Source organism: Cataglyphis hispanica, chromosome 4 (assembly GCF_021464435.1).
Source record: "Cataglyphis hispanica isolate Lineage 1 chromosome 4, ULB_Chis1_1.0, whole genome shotgun sequence".
Taxonomy (NCBI): domain Eukaryota; kingdom Metazoa; phylum Arthropoda; class Insecta; order Hymenoptera; family Formicidae; genus Cataglyphis; species Cataglyphis hispanica.
Genome location: NC_065957.1, coordinates 10,167,874 through 10,187,470, shown reverse-complemented (window position 1 = coordinate 10,187,470; position 19,597 = coordinate 10,167,874). Strand labels below are relative to the sequence as shown.

The following is a 19,597-nucleotide window of genomic DNA, read 5'->3' as shown; positions in this document are numbered from 1 at the left end:
TAACAACAGATTCAGGGGTAGGTAAATTAAAGCAAATCCCAGTATTTAATTAATACTGCTTCCTACTAAAACTATATTTCATTTTTAATTTCTTCGCCAGATGTAATAGCAGTCCTTATTGAGTTATAAAAACTTAATATTTTGCTTAATATCGCAGATGTCGACGATACGTAAGAAACTAATGGCAAATAATGAACGCAATTTAAAAATACAACGGTGCCTGTCCAATTTAGATTCAATCCCATTTTAAATGTCCGCATTATCCAAAATTATATATATTATTAAAGTTCTGATTGTGGAAAAAAGATTTTAAAATACATTTATTTCCTGCAAAGATATTCTCGTATTATCGTGTAAAATTCTTCTTGATATAAGTAAATTATCGAGGAATTTTCACAAAATGTCAAACTCTACGTAATATTAAATAGAAATCACACATACTATATAAATCTATTATTAAAAATTTTTTTTAAAAATGATCAAATTCTTTTTCTCTCTTTCTTTTTTTTTTGCAGCAAATTATATCATTAATTTATCCAAGAATTTCTAAAGTTATATCAAAATTATAGCTTGCAAAATTATCTTTTTTTATATATTTAGATTAATGCAGCAAATTTATTATACACACTTTCACTGCAAATTCTAAGGAAAGAACGGTAACCTAGTAACGTAGGTCAAGCTCCTTGAGCTCAACAACTATGCTAAAACTTCATCGTGAATCAATGAAGCGATGGCAGGTAATGACGCTCGACGGAGTTCAGCTCTTCATTGCCAGCAGCACCTATCCTCATCTCTCTCGAGAGTGCAGTCCATTCTACGTCGGCCTCACCATGAAATCCACTTTGACGCTATTGCTGAAGCTGAGTACCATTCTCGGTTCGAGCTCCGAGACGTCTTAGATATTGACGAACCAATTTCTACAATTTTGGAAGAGACTCATCGATTTCCACGCATAAACAAAACCGGATATTGCGATTCCCAATTCGATTTGTCAACGAGAAAAAGCAAAAATCTCACGATACTTAGCATTCTCACTGATAATATCTAACAATTTCGATATAGCATAAAAACGTGTACATTGATACATTCCTTTCATTCGCTTTTATTCACTTGTATATATTTTTTCTTTTTGCGATTTTCTCTGATCCGTTTGGCACAAACGATCATATCTCCAATTATTTTTTTATGCTGTCACATGAACTTCAGACACTGATGCTTCTCTGCCATTGTATGATCCATTGGGTGATAAAGACAAACCATTATTGTCTTTTTTTGTCACCTACCGATCGATACAGTTCAGTCAGCGAAATCAACTTCCACTTCGTTTGACTGGATAAAAATATACAGATAACAAAATTTGACTCATAAAAAAAAATCAAGCAACAACTTTTTTGTCTAATTCTTAGCAAATATTCTCAAAATCAATCTAAATATACCAAAATGTACCATACAAATTTTTATATGTAAAATAATAAAATATATGTATATTTTCTTAAATAATTATATAAATATACAATTATAATGCAAATTGTCTCTCTCTTCTAAACAAATTCCTAATTTTGAAATCGCAATCTTCAAAAAACATTTACTATTATTAAGCAACGTGCATGCATATATTCTGCAAAATATCGACTAGCTTTTTTACTGACCATCATGCATGCAGACAACGAGAAAGGGTTGGACGATAACGAGCACGCGTAACATGAGTACTTTTTTTATTTTTGAAACTTTTTCCATTCCCTGCAACACATACGCAACGAAGAATGTACTATATGTATATATCGAGCTCATGCACAATGCGGTCGTTTGAAGCAAGTTATTATGTTCGCGTTTTCTTTATTCCTCGCACATATTTTAAGCTCGTTTTTAATAATTTTACTCATGGTTTTAGATGCCGATATAAGCAATTTTAATGAATGATATTTTTGCAAATCAGGAAATCAAATCTTTAAAAAGAGAATAAATTGTACGTGTCGACTGTTGGCGCTAATGATATGGCATAATTAATTTATTCCCGTAAACAATTATTTAAATTTTATGCATTTCTCACTAATAACGTTCGTTTTTTATTATTCGTACAATTTAATTTTCCACGAATTAAATATAATAATAATTAATTTTATAAATACGTATAAAAATTTAACGAGGAAATTAGTATAATTTTATCAATCAATAAATATTTGTTTTATCAATCCGAATTGTATCACAGAGAAAATGCAAATATGTATTCCAATATTAAAAAATAAAACAATACATTAATAAATGTAAAACGTAATTATAACATAATGACATGCTTTCTGAAAGATTAAATTATTAACGGCTAATAGCGCTACGATAAGTTTGAGTATTTTTGATCTGGTTTCTTAATTATGCCGCTCGTTATCATGCAAATTAATTCCGACGATCAAGCTATCGCATTACACTATACTATGTGAACAAGTAAAAAATAGATCACTTAACCTGGAAAATTGACCATTTAGTTACTTTTAAATTATCCAAACTACATTAATAATTTGCTTCTAATCATTTGATATATATCTCCATATGTGTTAATTTTTCAATTTTTTTTGTAATTATCGCGTTATAATCAATTAATATGATAGACCGCATTTGCTAGAGGTTCTGCTTGCTATTACACTTATGTTGCAAAATATGCCAAAATTAACATATGCTACAAACAGCAATAGTAAATATCAAATAAATGTATTACACTCAATAAAAAAAGAGCATGTCTTTTGTAATAAACAGAACATATTTTTTAATAAGCGCAGAAATTTATCGAAAAAAATCATATACCAACTATTCGTTACACGAATAACGATAATGTAACGATTATGTTCGCTAAATCCCGGCATACGCGTCACGTTAATCGACAAGAAAATCCTGCTCCAATTTAACCCCGACGAAAGGGATGCGCTCTGGTAAAAGTTGCAATTAATCACGAGTTACGCGCTGATCTTTCTAGCGAGGACATAAATTAGCGCCGACATGATGATTTAAGCGGCTTAATTGCTGCATAGGTATCCAATAAAAAATGCAGGCTGTCGACTCGCTACAATGGACTATCTAGAATATGTGCGAAAAATTTTCTTCATATTTTTACATATGTTCTCTAATTGTTCATAATCTTGTTAATATCCGAAAAATTAAAGTAATTTTATCATAAATGAACATTTCTCGTAATGACTTGATTAATAATTCATTTAAAAAAAATTTAAGCGAGAATATTGCACTCTCGACAAAATATACACAATATTCACTTTTATATATAATAAATTATAAAATAAAAAATGATATACGTGTAAAACATTGTACAAAATTACGTGCTAATTTAAAATTTTAACGTAAGATTAGAATTATAATAGTATTATTTGATTTACTCAAATAATACACAAGTATGAAACTACACAATGCTGAAGCTCCAGAGATTTTATTTACTGCAATTAATTTTAGAAGTAAATGTCCCGCGAGATCACGTACAACTCGTAGTGGTTCGGAAAACTTTGATTTTTCCGATTAAAGGGACAATAGAGACGATATCTCGAGTAGCGCTCCCGTGGGCAACGAAGGGAAGAAAACGTGCAGGCTTGCCTCCTGCTTCGGAGTCGTGGCGCGGTCCTTACTGATCGACCGTTTCCGGTTTCAGAATATAATGCAAGTCGCGTAGCGCCCGGAAAATGAGCCCGCCTTTCTCGTTCTCTGATTGGAAAACTACGAATTGCTTCCCGCGGACGATGGACGATGCCGGCGACAAAACTGGAGCGGAGACGGGAATGTGCTTGTAAAAAAATCGAGGAAAGATGTGCCAACTGTTCCATACAAATAAAAAAAACTCTTTGACGTATATTCGTTGAACAAATCAAATAATTAAAATTAATTTCTATCAGTTTTAAACATTGCAGTTAGCACTAAAAAAATGTAACATAAGATTATCATATGTTTTTATTTCCTATTTCTGTTTTTACGATAGAAATCTTATATCGAACATCGAACTGTTACGTCGATACGATCAAATCGTTTGGTTCGAGAAAATCACGGCCTAATGATACCGTATACCTTAAATTACAAGATCGTTCGTCCGCGCCGAACTCTTTAAGAGTTTTCCTTTAACGGTATCGAGTGCGGAGTATCTCGAATGGTAGCACGATCCGAGTTATGACCTACCCGAGCGCAACACCACTTTTCCACGAAAGATTCTTTTTTCCCTATTGGCGAGAACTTTTATCGTTTACCTTATCGCCTCCCCTTAGCTTGCGCGGAAATAAAAAGTGGGAGAAAGACAATTCGAAGGAAGCAAGACTAAAGTGAACGGCATCTTTGACCAAAAAAAAATTATCACCGATGAATTTAAGCAGAAATTTCCCTTGACCTGAACTATCTCTATCGATCGCGCAGGATATTAATAGAGCACATACGAGGAAGTTAAGTAATAATATAACATATATATATATATATATATATATATATATATATATATATATCTATAATTTTGCTGTATTTACTAAATGTTAAACTTTGTTACGAAGTACACGCAGCAATCTGCATCTCATTAATTCCACTAATATTCCAAGCTTAATACACACGTTAACATCATGTATTGTGTTTCCAGTATGTTAACTGACTATTTACATATGTCAACAAAACATGGACGGTAATTCATTTAGTCGCGAGATCCTTCAGTTTGTAACGACAAAGCTTTTATTAAATTTCTCCCGAAAATTTTAAAATTTAATAAAGATCTTTCATCGACACACAATCCTCTAAGCCCCGCTTATCACAAAATTGTCGTAACACTACTTCTTTGAATAAACGACGTACTAAATTAGCAATAAACACAGTAAAAAAAAAATGCGAGTAATAAATAAAACGAAACTAAGATACGAAAAAACTAAAAGTAACCGACGGTAGCTTAAAATATTGCCCGACAAAGATCCCGGCAGGACCTTCGACCTATCGCCGTGAATAACATCTCCTCTTGAGCTTTTTTTTACTTTACGCGACACTGCGTTTTTTTATCCCCATCCCGAGCATATTGACATAGAAAAACCGTAATGCTCCGACCTTACATCTAAAACAAACATCCGCGCGAACTACGAAAGCTTCCTAATTTATTATTCCTAGCTAGACTTTTCTATTTTGACTATTACAAAATTGCACGAAAACATTCTTCTTTTCTATTATTTTTACACATGGAACCTATCATTTTTTCTAGTATCTATTCTAGTTTACTTGACACAACAAACATGGATTTTCGAGAATTTCCTATGAAAATGTAGATATGTATGTATATGATGTGTTACTTATTTCAACTATCATTATATTGGAAATTATAATCTTTCATCAAAATATTGTTATTAGAAGATATATTTATCTCTAATGAAGAAGAAAACGCATATACAGAAAAAAATCAAATTCTTTATTCATTAGAATAATCAATTATATAACTATAACTCACATGTTTGCGATAATTGATTTAATAATAAATGAAATCCTTTGTACTCAACATTCCCTGTAATGCGGACAAATGGGGAAATCTATGCTGTATACACAATGTAATGTTACAAGCGTAATGGTACGATTATTTTATCGCTGATGCGAATAGGCATAAACACAAAGGTATATTACATTTGCTCGAGGCTATTATAACAGAATAACAGCTTGTAATAGTTTCCAAATTAGACAGACATTATTCATAATATAGTGACACACATTCAATGACACTTATGTAGATGAAGTAAAAAACGTGCTCGTGAAATGATCAGAATTGAATTATTCTTAATAACAATTTGTTCTCTCTTATCAAATAGTTAAATAAAATGTAGCAATTACACAAAAGTATTAGTTTGCTCGCTCGTTGCGAAGAATGTATTTCTTTCGCGCTGATAACTCGGACGAGAGTGTCTGATCATATCGGTCCACGTAAGAAAATATATCGAAAGAAAAGGTATAGAATATAAAAAAGGAAAAATCTAAATCTGCCGCACAGATGTTTCCTATCACTTTATAGCGCTTGGACTCATATGTTCGGAATTTTCCGTTTTCCGTCATGTACGCCACACTTGAAATTGTATAATATATATATACATAGTAACCGATTGTAAGGCAGATATGTAATGCATCACACATACATCTTTAAACACATACGTGCCACAGAAAAGAGATCTTTAGCGCAATGTCATGAAAGTAATGTACGATTCTCTTTCTCGTACAAAATTCGTTTTCTCTTTTATCTGACTTTATCTACGTCCTTTATATCGAGCACTCTTTACAATCCATTGACGATCTTTTTAACTTTTCCCCCCTTTGTATCGCGCCACTTCCTCATACTTGGCCCTTGCAATAGCACATCTTACCTCTCCAAGGCTCCTCTTTCATACCTCTTACTTGCTTAATAAAATAAAAGCGTACCCTTGTTCCACAGTTGATGAAATCGACTTTCGCGATAAAATCACGATCACAACGGAGTCGATGCGAGTCCTTTTTATGAAGACATTCCGTAGGCAAATAAGATTACGACGACAGGACTTCAGACAACTTTGAACTCCTTGCGAAGCGCGAAATGTGAAACGACATGCTATCAATAGTCAAATAATTACACGATTCTTCACCTAAATCGTGTCATATATCCTGTATTGTTTCTTTTACAAATAAAATTATTTTTTTGTTTCAAAATTAAAATATTTAAATTATATTAAAAAATAACGCAAAAATATAATACAATTTTTTTAAATCCTTGCGTTATCTGAGATAACAATGTAATATAGCATTATATTATGGAACTGTTTATCGAATTAATATTCCACATAAACTACTCCACATCAAAATTAAAGATTATATCTGAGATTTCTCTGACTTCCAATAATAGATTAAAACTACTCAAATTTTTAATCCTCAGAAATGTGTCGATACACGAAGCTAGGCGAATATCGTCTCGTTTCACGAAAGGCAACTCACCTCCTGTTCCTGATTCGACATTCGGTGTATCCCCATTGATCCTGGTCAATCCTTCATTCGGATACGCAATCCCGATACGCCGAGATATCCAGAATGCCTTATGGACAGACTGATCCTGACACACGATGCACATTACACAAGGGAATCGCACGAGCCGATCTGCACCCTCTATATAGTATTCACCCACGTTACGCTCTTTCAACGCGGAATATGTCACTTTAAAAGACATTCGGAAAACTTTATTTTCATAAATCATGAAACAAAGCGTTTCTTTCATCAACAAATAAATTAAAATAATACTATAGACTACATAAAAAGTATCTCTAAATTAAATTTGTAATTTATAAATCCACTATAACATTTGATTTTACAAAAGAGATTTCTCCCTTATTTTTATATTAGTTTAAACTATCTTTTATGAAATTTTTATTAAAAAATATTAATATTTATAGCCACAATAGCTAGTAATGTGAGCCGTCTTAAAAAGAAAACAAGCGCGTGCAGCGGAAGCTCTGAAAGTAAAAAAAAAAACAAATATTTTCTTAAAATACAAAACAATAGTTTCAATTACACGTATGAATTTAAAACAAAAATGATTTATTACAAAATGGCGGACTTTTGAAGAAAAAAGTTCCAAAATTGGTGAGAAATTGACCTATGTTTTTTTAATATTATAAAAAAACAAATTAAAAATTCAATCAAAAATTCCATATGTGCAACTGAAGCTATTATTGTCATATTAAAAAAAAATACTATTAATTAAAATTTTACAAAATGTAATTCAATTGATGTACTTTGTGATATTAATAACATTAAAAAAAAAAATATTTACTAGAAAAAAATCTTTAAAAATAGTTTTTTTTTTAGCTGTTACACTAGTTTCCTCTTTTAATGAAAATTCTCACACACATGACACGCACCGCTTCGGTTTCACAGTAGAACTATACAAGTGGAAGAAAATTGCGAAGCGTATGGAGAAAATCGATAAACAGATACGAGAGTTTCATCACTGTTGTACAAGCCAAAACGAAGTGCTCCGTCACAAGTACTGACGCGTAACATCCCGGCGTGTGTTTCGCGAATGTAGAAAACTCCCTTTCACGTCCGAAGTTCGAGGTTACCGTTTTTGCTGTCGCAACCGCAGCCATCGGCCTATACGAGACGCTTTAGCTTCTGAAACCGCTCATTCTACGCGAGCCTGTTTCTTGCCATCGTGCAAACACAGCCGCAGCTGTGTTCCCGGATATAAAAGCGAAAGAATTGGTTTTTACGAGCGGAACACTTCTGGAATACTTGAGAGCAGAATAACCCCGCAAAGCTCTACCGTGGTACTTATGCATCTGTCGCACGTTCATTATCCGACCGACTTTTCTCTATAAATCGCGATTCTTAACGATTATACGACATTAATTTTTATGAAGACAGAAATTTTGTGAAGACAAATAACTCATATCTAAGTAAAAGGACAGGCAATAAAAGAATATAAAATCATATCTATCAATGACAATAAACGTACAAAATTATTGTTGAATTTGTGATGTTGATATCAAGCTGATTAAATTTTACTTAATCAAACGTGCGTCATAAAAATTTAAAATAATGTCTACTAAAATCTTGACTTCAATAGAAAATGAAATTTTACGTGATATCGATTTTGTCTCAGTCTCAAGATTCGCTTCTTGTCAGACGGTAGCCGGAACTAAACGATCCTACTACAATGGAATGAAATCGCGCTCATTTGTATCGATCCTGCGAACAGCCATTCGCTGCAAGGACAAAGCGTATCTCGCTTTAATCGAACAAAGTACTGCTTCTACTGATTTCCCTTCTACCAATGTTAGATCTTCGATAGAACTTCGACGTGTCGATTGTATACACGGACGATGGACTGGAATGGAATGGATTGTCACGCAAGTGTATGAATGGCATGAATTGTCATGCAAGTATATGAATGCGTATTCAGTAAAGTCAAAGGGGATCACGTATATTGTTAATTCCAAATGCATAATTAATTTATACTGTCTAGGATACAGTATAGCGCAGAAAATATTTAATTTAATTAAATTTTAGTAACAAAGTGTTTAAACTTTCATCACCATTATTTTTTATTACAAACATTTCGTTTTGCCAAGAAAACTCTTTGTAAAAATCGCACGTGCAATGTTACCTCTTTTATACACTCTATGTTAGCAACAATAATTCTCCTAGATGTTTTTGTGCCCATTTTCTTCTACGTCGTCAGAACGACGTATTAAATTGTATTATATTGTATCAAAGCTTTGATAAAATTTTACTCTTTCGTCGTCATCTTGGAAAGTCATACAAACTATATACAAGATATTAAAAAAAAAACATTCAATATTTATATGATAGATAGGACACATCATAATGAATAAAAAAAATCTTAATAACAAATAAGTCAATCATATTGCTAACATACAAAAATGTTTATAATTTCAGAAACAGTTGAACTTTTGACTTATGTTTACTAAGGTTTTTTTTTAAGGCAGGTACTATCTGCCATATAAATATTGAATATATTTCTTAATAACCTATGTAAGCAATATAAATAAACAAACTTTCGCTCTATTGTTAGATTAAAATATAATTCCCGGTAAAAAATAAAATTTTTCTAAAGGGAGAAATGCATGGTACATCATCTGGAGGGCTGATATTGTCGACAGACCTGAGAGATGATAGTGTGGGTGACGTCGGAGTAAACCGAGGAGGAGATAAGCCGTTAATCCATTACCGGTTAATTGAAGTGAATATAGAGGATTCTCTCCCGTCCCACCGCTTCCCTCTACGACTACATTTATGGCGGATGCAAGAAGTCCCCGAGAAGTTAATTTCTAAAACAAAGAGTAAGTATTATTATTATCGTAGCAGCGAATAAACAGGGACGAGTACCCAAGAAGTGACAGAGAGTTTGAAGGGCAGCGGTAAACGGGAAAGAGAGTATAGAATCTCCAATTGCTGTCCATTCCTACGCCCTTTACCTCTCTTTCTGCCCTTCCCCAATTAAAACTTATAAACTTCAACGGTCTCTCTAGTAGCGATACGAGTTTTATTTTTTTTTTTTCGACTTGCATCTGCCTATCCTTCTTTTTTGCCTTGCAAAACATTTCTCGCAGACTCGCGACCGAATTTAACGCTCAGACTCCACCGAGCTCGTTATAGTTGTTTAACTTTAATTGCGCGGCTGATAGGATAGCGCGGCAGCCGTTTCAACTATTTCAGTTTACGGAAAAACAATATACAACGATAAAAAGGAGCACATCGAGAGAAAGCTAATTTCAAATCCACCATGAAAAAGTCTCTATTTGGCAATTAAAGATTAATCGACAATGACTGTCGTTAATTTCTTCCCAGCGAAACACGCTAAACAATTTACAACAAACATGATATACATTATAATTGCGCAAATAGGCAATAGCAAAATTGCAATGGCGTTCAAAATTAGAAAATTAGAAATTAATTTTAAATACATCACTGAGCTTCTAAGAAAAAAATCTATACATTACAAATGTAATAAGATTAAATAACCCAAATGATCCACTTAGAAAATTTATATAAACGGTCATAAAAGCATGAAAAAGGTGATTTACAATTTTATTGAAAAGGGAATTGAACTCGTGATCTTATTTCGCGGCGAGATTATGTTGCCCCTTTTGCAAAAATATCTGAGACTGGAGCACTCCCATGGTCGTCATAAAATACTCTTTATTGCTCGCTTATTGCCGTTTAGGTTTAGGTTTAGGGAGAACGATATTAGCAGTAGTCACGGCATGCCATGAAGAACATTACCTTTAACTTTCACGTTCATCATCACTTCCTCGATTTTATGAAACAATATGTAATTTTATACAACGTTACGTCTCTGTATTTATGGTCCGCGAATTTATCCCGATTTCACCGTAAAGGAAAGATGGGAAAAACGAATCGAAAGATAGAAATTTATATTTGACCTATCTCCACTTTTATCTTTTCAATCGAAATTTACCGCTCGTTCACAGAACAACAGAGGAATGTGATAGAATACGGTTTCAACGCGGAATGTAAACTTACATTTTTCGTGAAAGAGCAAGCAGTAAAATTAAAGCGATCATCCATCCATCACTTTGCAGAATAGATGAGAATAATTTTATTTCATTTTTACAAGCGTCAAGCGATATACATATATTAATATATGTATGAAGCAAAAATATGTTATCAAAAGTTAATTTTAATAATATCTTTATAAAAACAAAATTTACACTTAATCGGAGATTTCACTACACATGTTACATATTATTAATTATTAGTACTTTTTGTTCAATCTTAGCTCTGTTCTGACACATATCTGATCGAAAAGCATGTATACAAGATATCGTAGAAATGTATATCACTCGGAAAGCTAGCAAAAAGTTTGATTTATAGCCGTATAATTAACAAAAGGAGCTGATACACACAAGTAAAGCTCTGCTATATTAATTCAAACGTCTCAAAGACAATCTCCTATCCACGCAACGTATTGGAGTAATTGTTAGTAGTAACGATATATCTCGGCTTCAGGTATGTGAGAATAACAGCGTCTACGAGCATCTAGCCAGGGGGATGCTTAATTAAACGTTCGTGTTAATTGCTGGGACTCCGCGTCAACCCTCGACCTGCGCAATTCCAACGCTATGCAGGAAGAACTTCCGGTTTCCATCGGTACTAAATGGAGCGGCACACACACGTACAGTCACACTTTGTCACGTATATCACTGCAGCGCCTTGTACTATTTTCAAGAAAAGCACGTGCCATAATTTAATGCTTAATTAAAATCTCGTTGCATCGGATCGCATACTTAGCAAGGCGTAATCTGCCATACCCTTTTACATGAGATCTCACGCACTTTTAATCAAGAAAGTAAAAAAACACAAAAATCACTTTCGAATCAATTAGAATCAGAACGGATGCATGAGGAGAAATTTTCAGAATTAGAAATAATTTTCGCAATAGATTATGCTTCCGCCGTTTTAAAATATCAGAAAAATAAGAACGAAATAATGTTACCTTTTATAACAGAATATTAAAGTTTTAAATAAAACGTGCGGGAAAACGCTGATAAACAGATAAACGCAGCAATCAAATATTTGATTACCGGCTATAATCACGTAGTTCAATTTTACCTATGTCATAAATTGTGCTAAAATTCAGAATAAAGTTTTCACATAAAAAGGCAAAAACATAATTTTATCAGAACTAGTCTTATGAATCATAAAGTTTTCGGATTTTGAATGCTCAAATAGTGCTGCATTGTATCCATTTTTTATGCTTTGTTTCATACAGAAATAAGTACGATGCATTTTCATATTTTATCCGTTCATATTATTATCGATGTATTATCGTCTCGTTGCGACCTAAGATTTTTTTATTCTCGAGGCCGATGCAGAATCGACAATTCAAGGATTAGCTATTTCGCGATTAAACAATCGGCCATGTTCTCACGCGTATTCATAGACGCGTGCATAAGCGTAGATGCACGCGTATAACTAGACGAGGAGGACAAAGTCCATAGTCAAACAGTGAGCGTTAGGCGGAACGACAATAAATTAAGCTCAGTCGGAACTCGAAATTGAATCAAACGCGGTAATCTCTAACGCAATTGATTCCGGCATGCAAACATCTCTCGAACATGGAAGGGTCGGTTCAGGGGGATGATTGCCGAGGATAAGAGAGCTGGGAAAGGGGTGGTGGGAATAGAAATATGTATCGATCGATCGATATATGCTATAATGATTATACTAATAACGCAGATCCCCGAGTTTCTCTCTCTCTCTCTCTCTCTCTCTCTCTCTCTCTCTCTCTCTCTCTCTTTCTCTCCGCGTTTGGATGGTATTTCATCATCTATCTCGATACCATTTATAAATAGCTCTCTACAGATAGTTGTTATTGCATATCGAATGGCGATGGAAATTAGTGCGTTGTATCTCTCAAAACATAATATAGTTCATAATAAACTTTAATTGTTGAAATACAGATTCGGCAAAATAACAACACCGAGAGAGATTAAAAAGAATAAAATTTTTATTAAACCGTGTTCGATTACGGGAATGAAAGTCTCTCCCGCGCGATTTCCTCTTTTTTCAATACCTTCTATAAAAAATATATAAGTTTCGGAACGATGATAATTAATGATTCGACTACACAGAATAATTTCCAGATAACAAATTAACGAAATTTTTGTGACGGACACATACGGGCATTTTCTAGGGAGATGCCGACAATGTTCTAACACAATGTGGTTAACAGGTATGTGATTAACGAGCAAGCTCGTTAAATGACTCGCTGTTTATACTGTATACCACTGTCGCGGCACTAAATCGGTCGTACCGTTTAAATATCAGCATCAGTACCACAGTGAATTCGGGAAACGAGCGCGATTTGCCAGGATCTGCTAGATTTACTAAGCAATGGCCTGGATAATCCGTCGCGTTTACTGCTGTATGTCCAACTCGGTATACGGGTATGTGTCACCTATATCACGTTATAAGTATTATACAAATACCATTCATACAATATATATTGCGTTATTATATCATATCAAAAATATGCGGCAACATGATATATAAATGTAGAATAATTGAAATTATGAAAATAATATAATATTATTTTGCAACGGCAATAAATCGATTGTACTTATTCTCGTTATCGAAACAATGACACTGCAGCGGGAAAATACTTTTTTTCTCATGTAGAATTACGTGTGTGGCTATGTATCTTTCACGATTCCATTCCAATCATGTAGGTCAATTGGTTTCTGGTTCGTGCACGTTCAAACTGAATTGTCGTATCGAGGTACGTCGTATAATCGGCGGAACGGGACAAGGACAATTAACCTTCCGCAGCAACGCGAACGCCACGCCGACTTTCCACCATCATCATTTACACAGCCCTGCCGGAACCTATCTCGGGCGAGGCGCAGCTGCGGCCACTCGACTAGAGGGTATTCCGCGTGGACACGCGGTGACGCTTCATGGCAGTGCAGTACGAGATGTCCCTCTTTACTTTTCGTCAGAACCTCTCGTCAACCGAGCGCGATGACAGCATACCGGCAATTAGAGTTTAATTACAAGCATCTACGATAGCGCAAAAGCTCGATGAAAAACGCACGATCGTGTTTGAAGAAAAATCGAATAGGCAACAAAAGCGATAAAATGAGATATTCTCTATTGAAACAAGACTCTTCAAACACGGCATGTAATTGATTGTAATTGAATTGCACATACAAATATATAAAAAAGGATTATTCGTATAAATAAATAATAAATTACGCCTTTATGTGAAATTCATCTCGAAAAATTTTATAATACATTCTCCATTATTTGGAATAATATTTCAAGGAAATTCAAATGTAACGTTGCATCCATTATAATGCAATATGAGAATAATATCTTTCATTAGAAAATAATCACTTTATGAGGAAGATTAATAATTCCTGCATGGTATAAACTCTCATTACATACGCTCGCGTCTACCATCATCGCTGAAAGATGCAGAGAGAAATAGGAAGAGAGAGGAGAGAAATTCCAGCCCGAGCATACCGGAATACGGTTTGAGTATGACCAACGTCGTTGCCGAGGAAACAACGACTGTTGCGTCTGTTCGGCCAGGGGATACAGAGGCTCGGAGGTTATAAATGCATTCGGTTTTAATACCGACAGCCAAGGATTATTCTACCAGTTTACACGCCCTCTTTTTCCTTGTTCTTCCTTCGTCGTATCCATTTCCAAGTGTTAAAACTCGCTCGGGTTGTAATAAAAAAAATACATCTTCTCACTGTGTGCCATTTCTTAAATCGCCAGAGTAAGTATATTTAATCGTTAATCATTCGGTATACGATGCGGAATAATGCCAGATGCAATTTACAAATTTAAATAGACATGCGACGAGACAAGATCAATATTTGAATACGTGTCGTACGCTGTGTGTTAACAATGTTCTCTGTATCGAATCTCACAATGCAGAATCAAAAAAGGGAAGTTGCAGTAAAATAATTAGTAACACTGTATCATAAAAGAAAGAAGTAAAAAAAAGAAAAAAAAGATGAGAAGGAAAAAATTAAAGGGAAACATTACAATAAATAATATATATAATTTTTTTCAACAATATTGATTTTCCAATAAAACCATATAAATGCAAAGTACCATAAATGACGGCGGCGTAATTCTCGCATTTAAAGCCATGCGAAACTATAACATACGAAAAGCGCGCAATCTCGTATGTGCGAATTGCATCAAATGCTGCACTAACGCTTTACGGCGGGCCGATGGAGTTGCCTGGAGAATTCCTGGAGCGTCGTGCCCTAAGCTCAGCCGCGTGTTTTGTTACTTACCGAAGATTACCGGCTTACAAGAAACCCAACGGTGGTAGAAGCGATCCGCCACCCTACAACCCTCGAGTATCCCCCTTTCCCCGTTCTTCACTCACGACGCTATTCCGCCCTCTCTACGGCCTTATCACACCCGGCTTCGCCGTTCTCGTGGAACAGGGGGTTACAGGGGGACAAACCTAGGTTGCATGGGGGTAGGAGAGAGAAGAAAATAGAGAAATTGAGAGAGAGAGAGAGAGAGAGAATAACGCCCCTAAGTGTACTTACTGCAAAGACCCGAAATTGGAGAACGATGTAAATCACTTACGAGATACACTGGTGCGCGCGCTCGAAGAAAAGCAAGACGCGCCGCCATTTATCGTCGGTACGATAATTCGCGCGGCTTCGTGCCGGAGTTGCCTGTCTTGCGAAGCAGTATCGGCACCAGCAGTCTGGAAGGGAAAGGAAAAAGGAATTTGGGTGGCAAGGCGAGCGAACAAGAAGGAAGGAATCTCTGTAAGTAATAAATGTGGCAGACTGTTGCGTTACGAAATTAGAAATTTGTATAACAGTGACATGTGTGTTCCTCATTACAATAATAAATTTGCTGATTCATTAAAAATGCATTTCCAAGGAATATTTTTCGCTATTCTTCTAATAATAAGAATTAATTATTCAAAATGACTGTAACGCTCGGCCTCTCACACGGATTATAAAATAAACTCGGCTTATTAAATATAGGAAACATTACGTGTTATGTAATGCAAAGAATATAATGTTACTTGCAAAAAATAAATCATTATTTTTTTGTGCTTTATTTATTTTACATTTCACCACATCGTCATATATGAATAAACTTTTTGTGCTATTAATCCTATTTAATTATTACCGCACAAAAAGCAAATCCGTAAAACGTTTTTGTTAACAACCGGGCACAGTATATGGCATTTATAACGCTCTTCATAACTCTCGCACCTACGCTTTTCGGATTCGGAAACCGGAAACAATGGAACGGTTGAATCAACCGTGGGATAGAGTCGGCGAGAGAGCTATCGATTCTCGAAAAGCTCCCTCGAGTCGATTTGAAGCAATGAACGGACGTACGCGGTAAAAAGCGACGGGCATTAAATCATCGTTGTTATTCTTCTTTTTCAATTATATCGGCCCTTCGATAAATCTAAGTGCTATGTCAATGCGTCGCACCCTGTCAGATTGGATGCGCGAGAACCCTACTGTCATAGGATTTGATTTACCTAATTGCCGCCTAAATGGATTATATGTAACTCGAAAATATTGACTAGACTGTTATACTTTTCTATTATTTTTTGTTCAAATATATAATGTATATGTAAATATATATGTATATATGTAGAAAATTTTCCCACACACAAATTTAGGATAGAATTTAAACAAAAGTATCTTTCTTGTAACTAAATAACTCGGTAGACATTTTTCTGAAAGGATGAGAAATACCGCAGAAATTCCCATCAAATAACGTCGATCGCTTGGAACTCGTGGAATTTGAATGAAATTTAAATAGTTGTCCAAGGAAAGTGGTTTCCTACGAAAACGGAATGAATAGCTACTCCGCGGACGTACGCACGAGATCGGATTGGTAATTCGTAGTTGGGTTCCAAACTATGTTCCCAACTTCCTCGGCTATCCTACTAGTTGCACCCCATAGCTCGTAAACAGGTCAGCATGAATGACAATGTAGCTATAATTGTATCACATCCTGTAACTTAGCCACGAAACAATTTCAAAGTTAAAATAGTGCATAGTTCTAATATTTTTCCACAAATAAATACTTAAAAACTGCAAATTATGATCAATTTACATTTTCAAAATTTGAATTCCCAACTTGATGCAATTATCTAAAATTATTCTGAAAAAACTACACAATCCCCAATTTATTCTCGTGAATATTGGAGCAGTCCTATACTCATTTGTAAATCATTTATAGATTATCGAAAAATCATTAGAGATTCTGCAATTCTTATTACGAATTTGCTCATCCTTATCTTGAAGCAATGTGAAATAAAAAGCGTCATCATACAAATACCTTTTTATTCAAATTTGCTCTAATCCCTTATTAGAAAATAATGTTAATCAGAGTGCTAATTTTTCAAAATTGACTGTAAGAAAAATCCTGCAAAGTTTCTTCGGCTCACCTTTCTCGATATGCTAGTAGACGAGTTCAGAAAGTCTGTGCTATCTAAGAAGAACTTAATCCTAATTAAAGAATAATATCGCCGGTTAATTCTAGTAAAAAAAAAAAGTAGAAAGCAAAGTCTCTGAGAATATGGCAGTGGAATAGAGTGAGCATTTAAATATTTCGAATAAAGATGCAGAAGAAGAATGGAAATGGTCGAATAAGGATTTTATCGCATTTTATAACAATCTCTCGTCCTTCGTTCATTTGTTCATATGATATGCAAAGTTTTAAATCCACCTTAGATATAATCTTACTGTCTCATCTCATAAATCTTTGAAATTGCTTGTTATTATCGTCATATTGCGACATAACACTCTCATTAAGCTCGAAATTGTTCAAGAAACGATTAAATATATATATAAATATAAATGTATATATATCATTATAGAAAAACATAAAATTCTAGAAATCTAGTTGCAAAATTAGAATGTTTTTGCCTTCCTTTCTATATCCTAAAAATAGAGGAAGCAAGAGGAGTAAAATTTCAAAGAGTTTTGCGGAAAGATACTGCCTTTGACAGACTAGAAGAACGATCTTTTTCTGTGATCATTTTTCAGAGTCGAGCGTTCGTAATATTGCTTAAATCGTTCTTCAGAATTTAATATCGTACTTACTTAGTTACTGTTATGCAATGTGTCATATTAAAATCGCAGACATAAAAAACACAAATTATATATGATTATATATATATATATATATATATATTATACAATACGAATATTTTTTATGTTTATGTTCATATATCAAGTCACCTCAAGTTTGATAGATATGGTAAATCTATAAAATTTATTAAAAAATTTCTCAGTTTAAAATAAAAGAATAAAAAAATTGCTTTTTGAAAAAATAAAGCTTGTATAATATGAAATGTGATGAATTTCATTCTGACAATTAGGCTTTATTCTTGGTGTAGGTAGAAACACGCTTGAAATCCTTCATTCGGGTTCGATTTAACTTTGTCGCGTACCGTCGCAAGTTAAATTACCAGTAGAATTGACGAACGGAGTTGTATCACGCTTTAACGAGAAATACTCGTTCGAGAAACAGAGATACGAAGATTGCGTATTACAATTTAATCAATATCTTTACATCAAATATGTACATCTTGAGAATAAACTTGAAGCAAATATAAACAAAGTATCAAATAAATGTAAGAAAAATATTCTTTTACATGAAAAGGATAATGTTATGTAAGTGATAATTATTTTTCTTGTAGATTAAAGAGCATTTGATTAAATGCATCGGTAAATTTTCGTAAAATATTCTTTAAAACACAAATCATTATTTTCTTCATGAAAACAATTCATCTCCCATTGCGATCATTGCAAGTTAATAAAAAAATACAAGGACTTCATTCGACGTATTGGAAGAACTCTCTTCCCGATTTCCACCTTTTTTTCTAGATTCGTGCTCATCGACATCATTAGCCGATGTCATTCGAGATACCGGTATCGATTTCGAATCATACCAGCAAGCGGATGGAGAAATTTAATTGGGAGGGTTACGCAATTCCCAACTCAATTCGAGCACTTGCCTGTCACAAAAAAAAAATACCTGCCAGGGCGTCGAGTTTGCGAGAAATCAGAACTGCCAGCTAAAATCGCTCGAGGGAAAAATTTTCCCCGTTAAAAGCGGCGGCCTCGAAGATCGTCCCTGCGTCGATCGTCGTGTTGATTATAAACTTTTTAATCACTTCGCGAAGCGCTTTAATGCGCCTTTTATCTTCGATCTATCGTTACCTTCGTCTGACATTTTATTTACATGAGATAAACTATCGTCAATGATATGTCATATCCCCAATTTTTTTTCCGCGAAACAATATCACTCTTTGTATAAAATGCAACAATACGTCTATCTACAATACAAAACGAATATCAATATCGAATGTATCTTTTTATATTCGTTTTCTCGCGCTCGAAATTTAGAAGAATTACTATTTACCAGAAATATTATAAAACGTATGCAAATATAAATGGTTGGAGTACATTCTTGTTTGCGCACCGCTAATTTAATCAAAGTTCTCCATTATATACGCATGCATTTATCATTTTTAAATTCTTAAATTATTTGCAACAAGAGCTGTATTTCCTCG

At 34.2% G+C, this 19,597-nt stretch overlaps 2 protein-coding genes across 3 annotated transcripts in view; one reads left to right on the top strand and one right to left on the bottom strand.

Annotated features, from left to right (window-relative positions):
- LOC126848796 (TWiK family of potassium channels protein 7-like) overlaps window positions 1-19,597 on the bottom strand; it is a 255,765-nt gene that overhangs the window by 217,728 nt on the left and 18,440 nt on the right. The gene's annotated exons all lie outside the window — the stretch shown is intronic.
- On the top strand, window positions 9,422-14,174 carry LOC126848823 (uncharacterized). Its single transcript, XM_050590062.1, has 2 exons — window positions 9,422-9,818; window positions 13,731-14,174. Exons 1-2 carry the CDS (start codon window positions 9,599-9,601, stop codon window positions 14,024-14,026), a joined length of 516 nt encoding a protein of 171 aa, XP_050446019.1. The 5' UTR covers window positions 9,422-9,598; the 3' UTR covers window positions 14,027-14,174.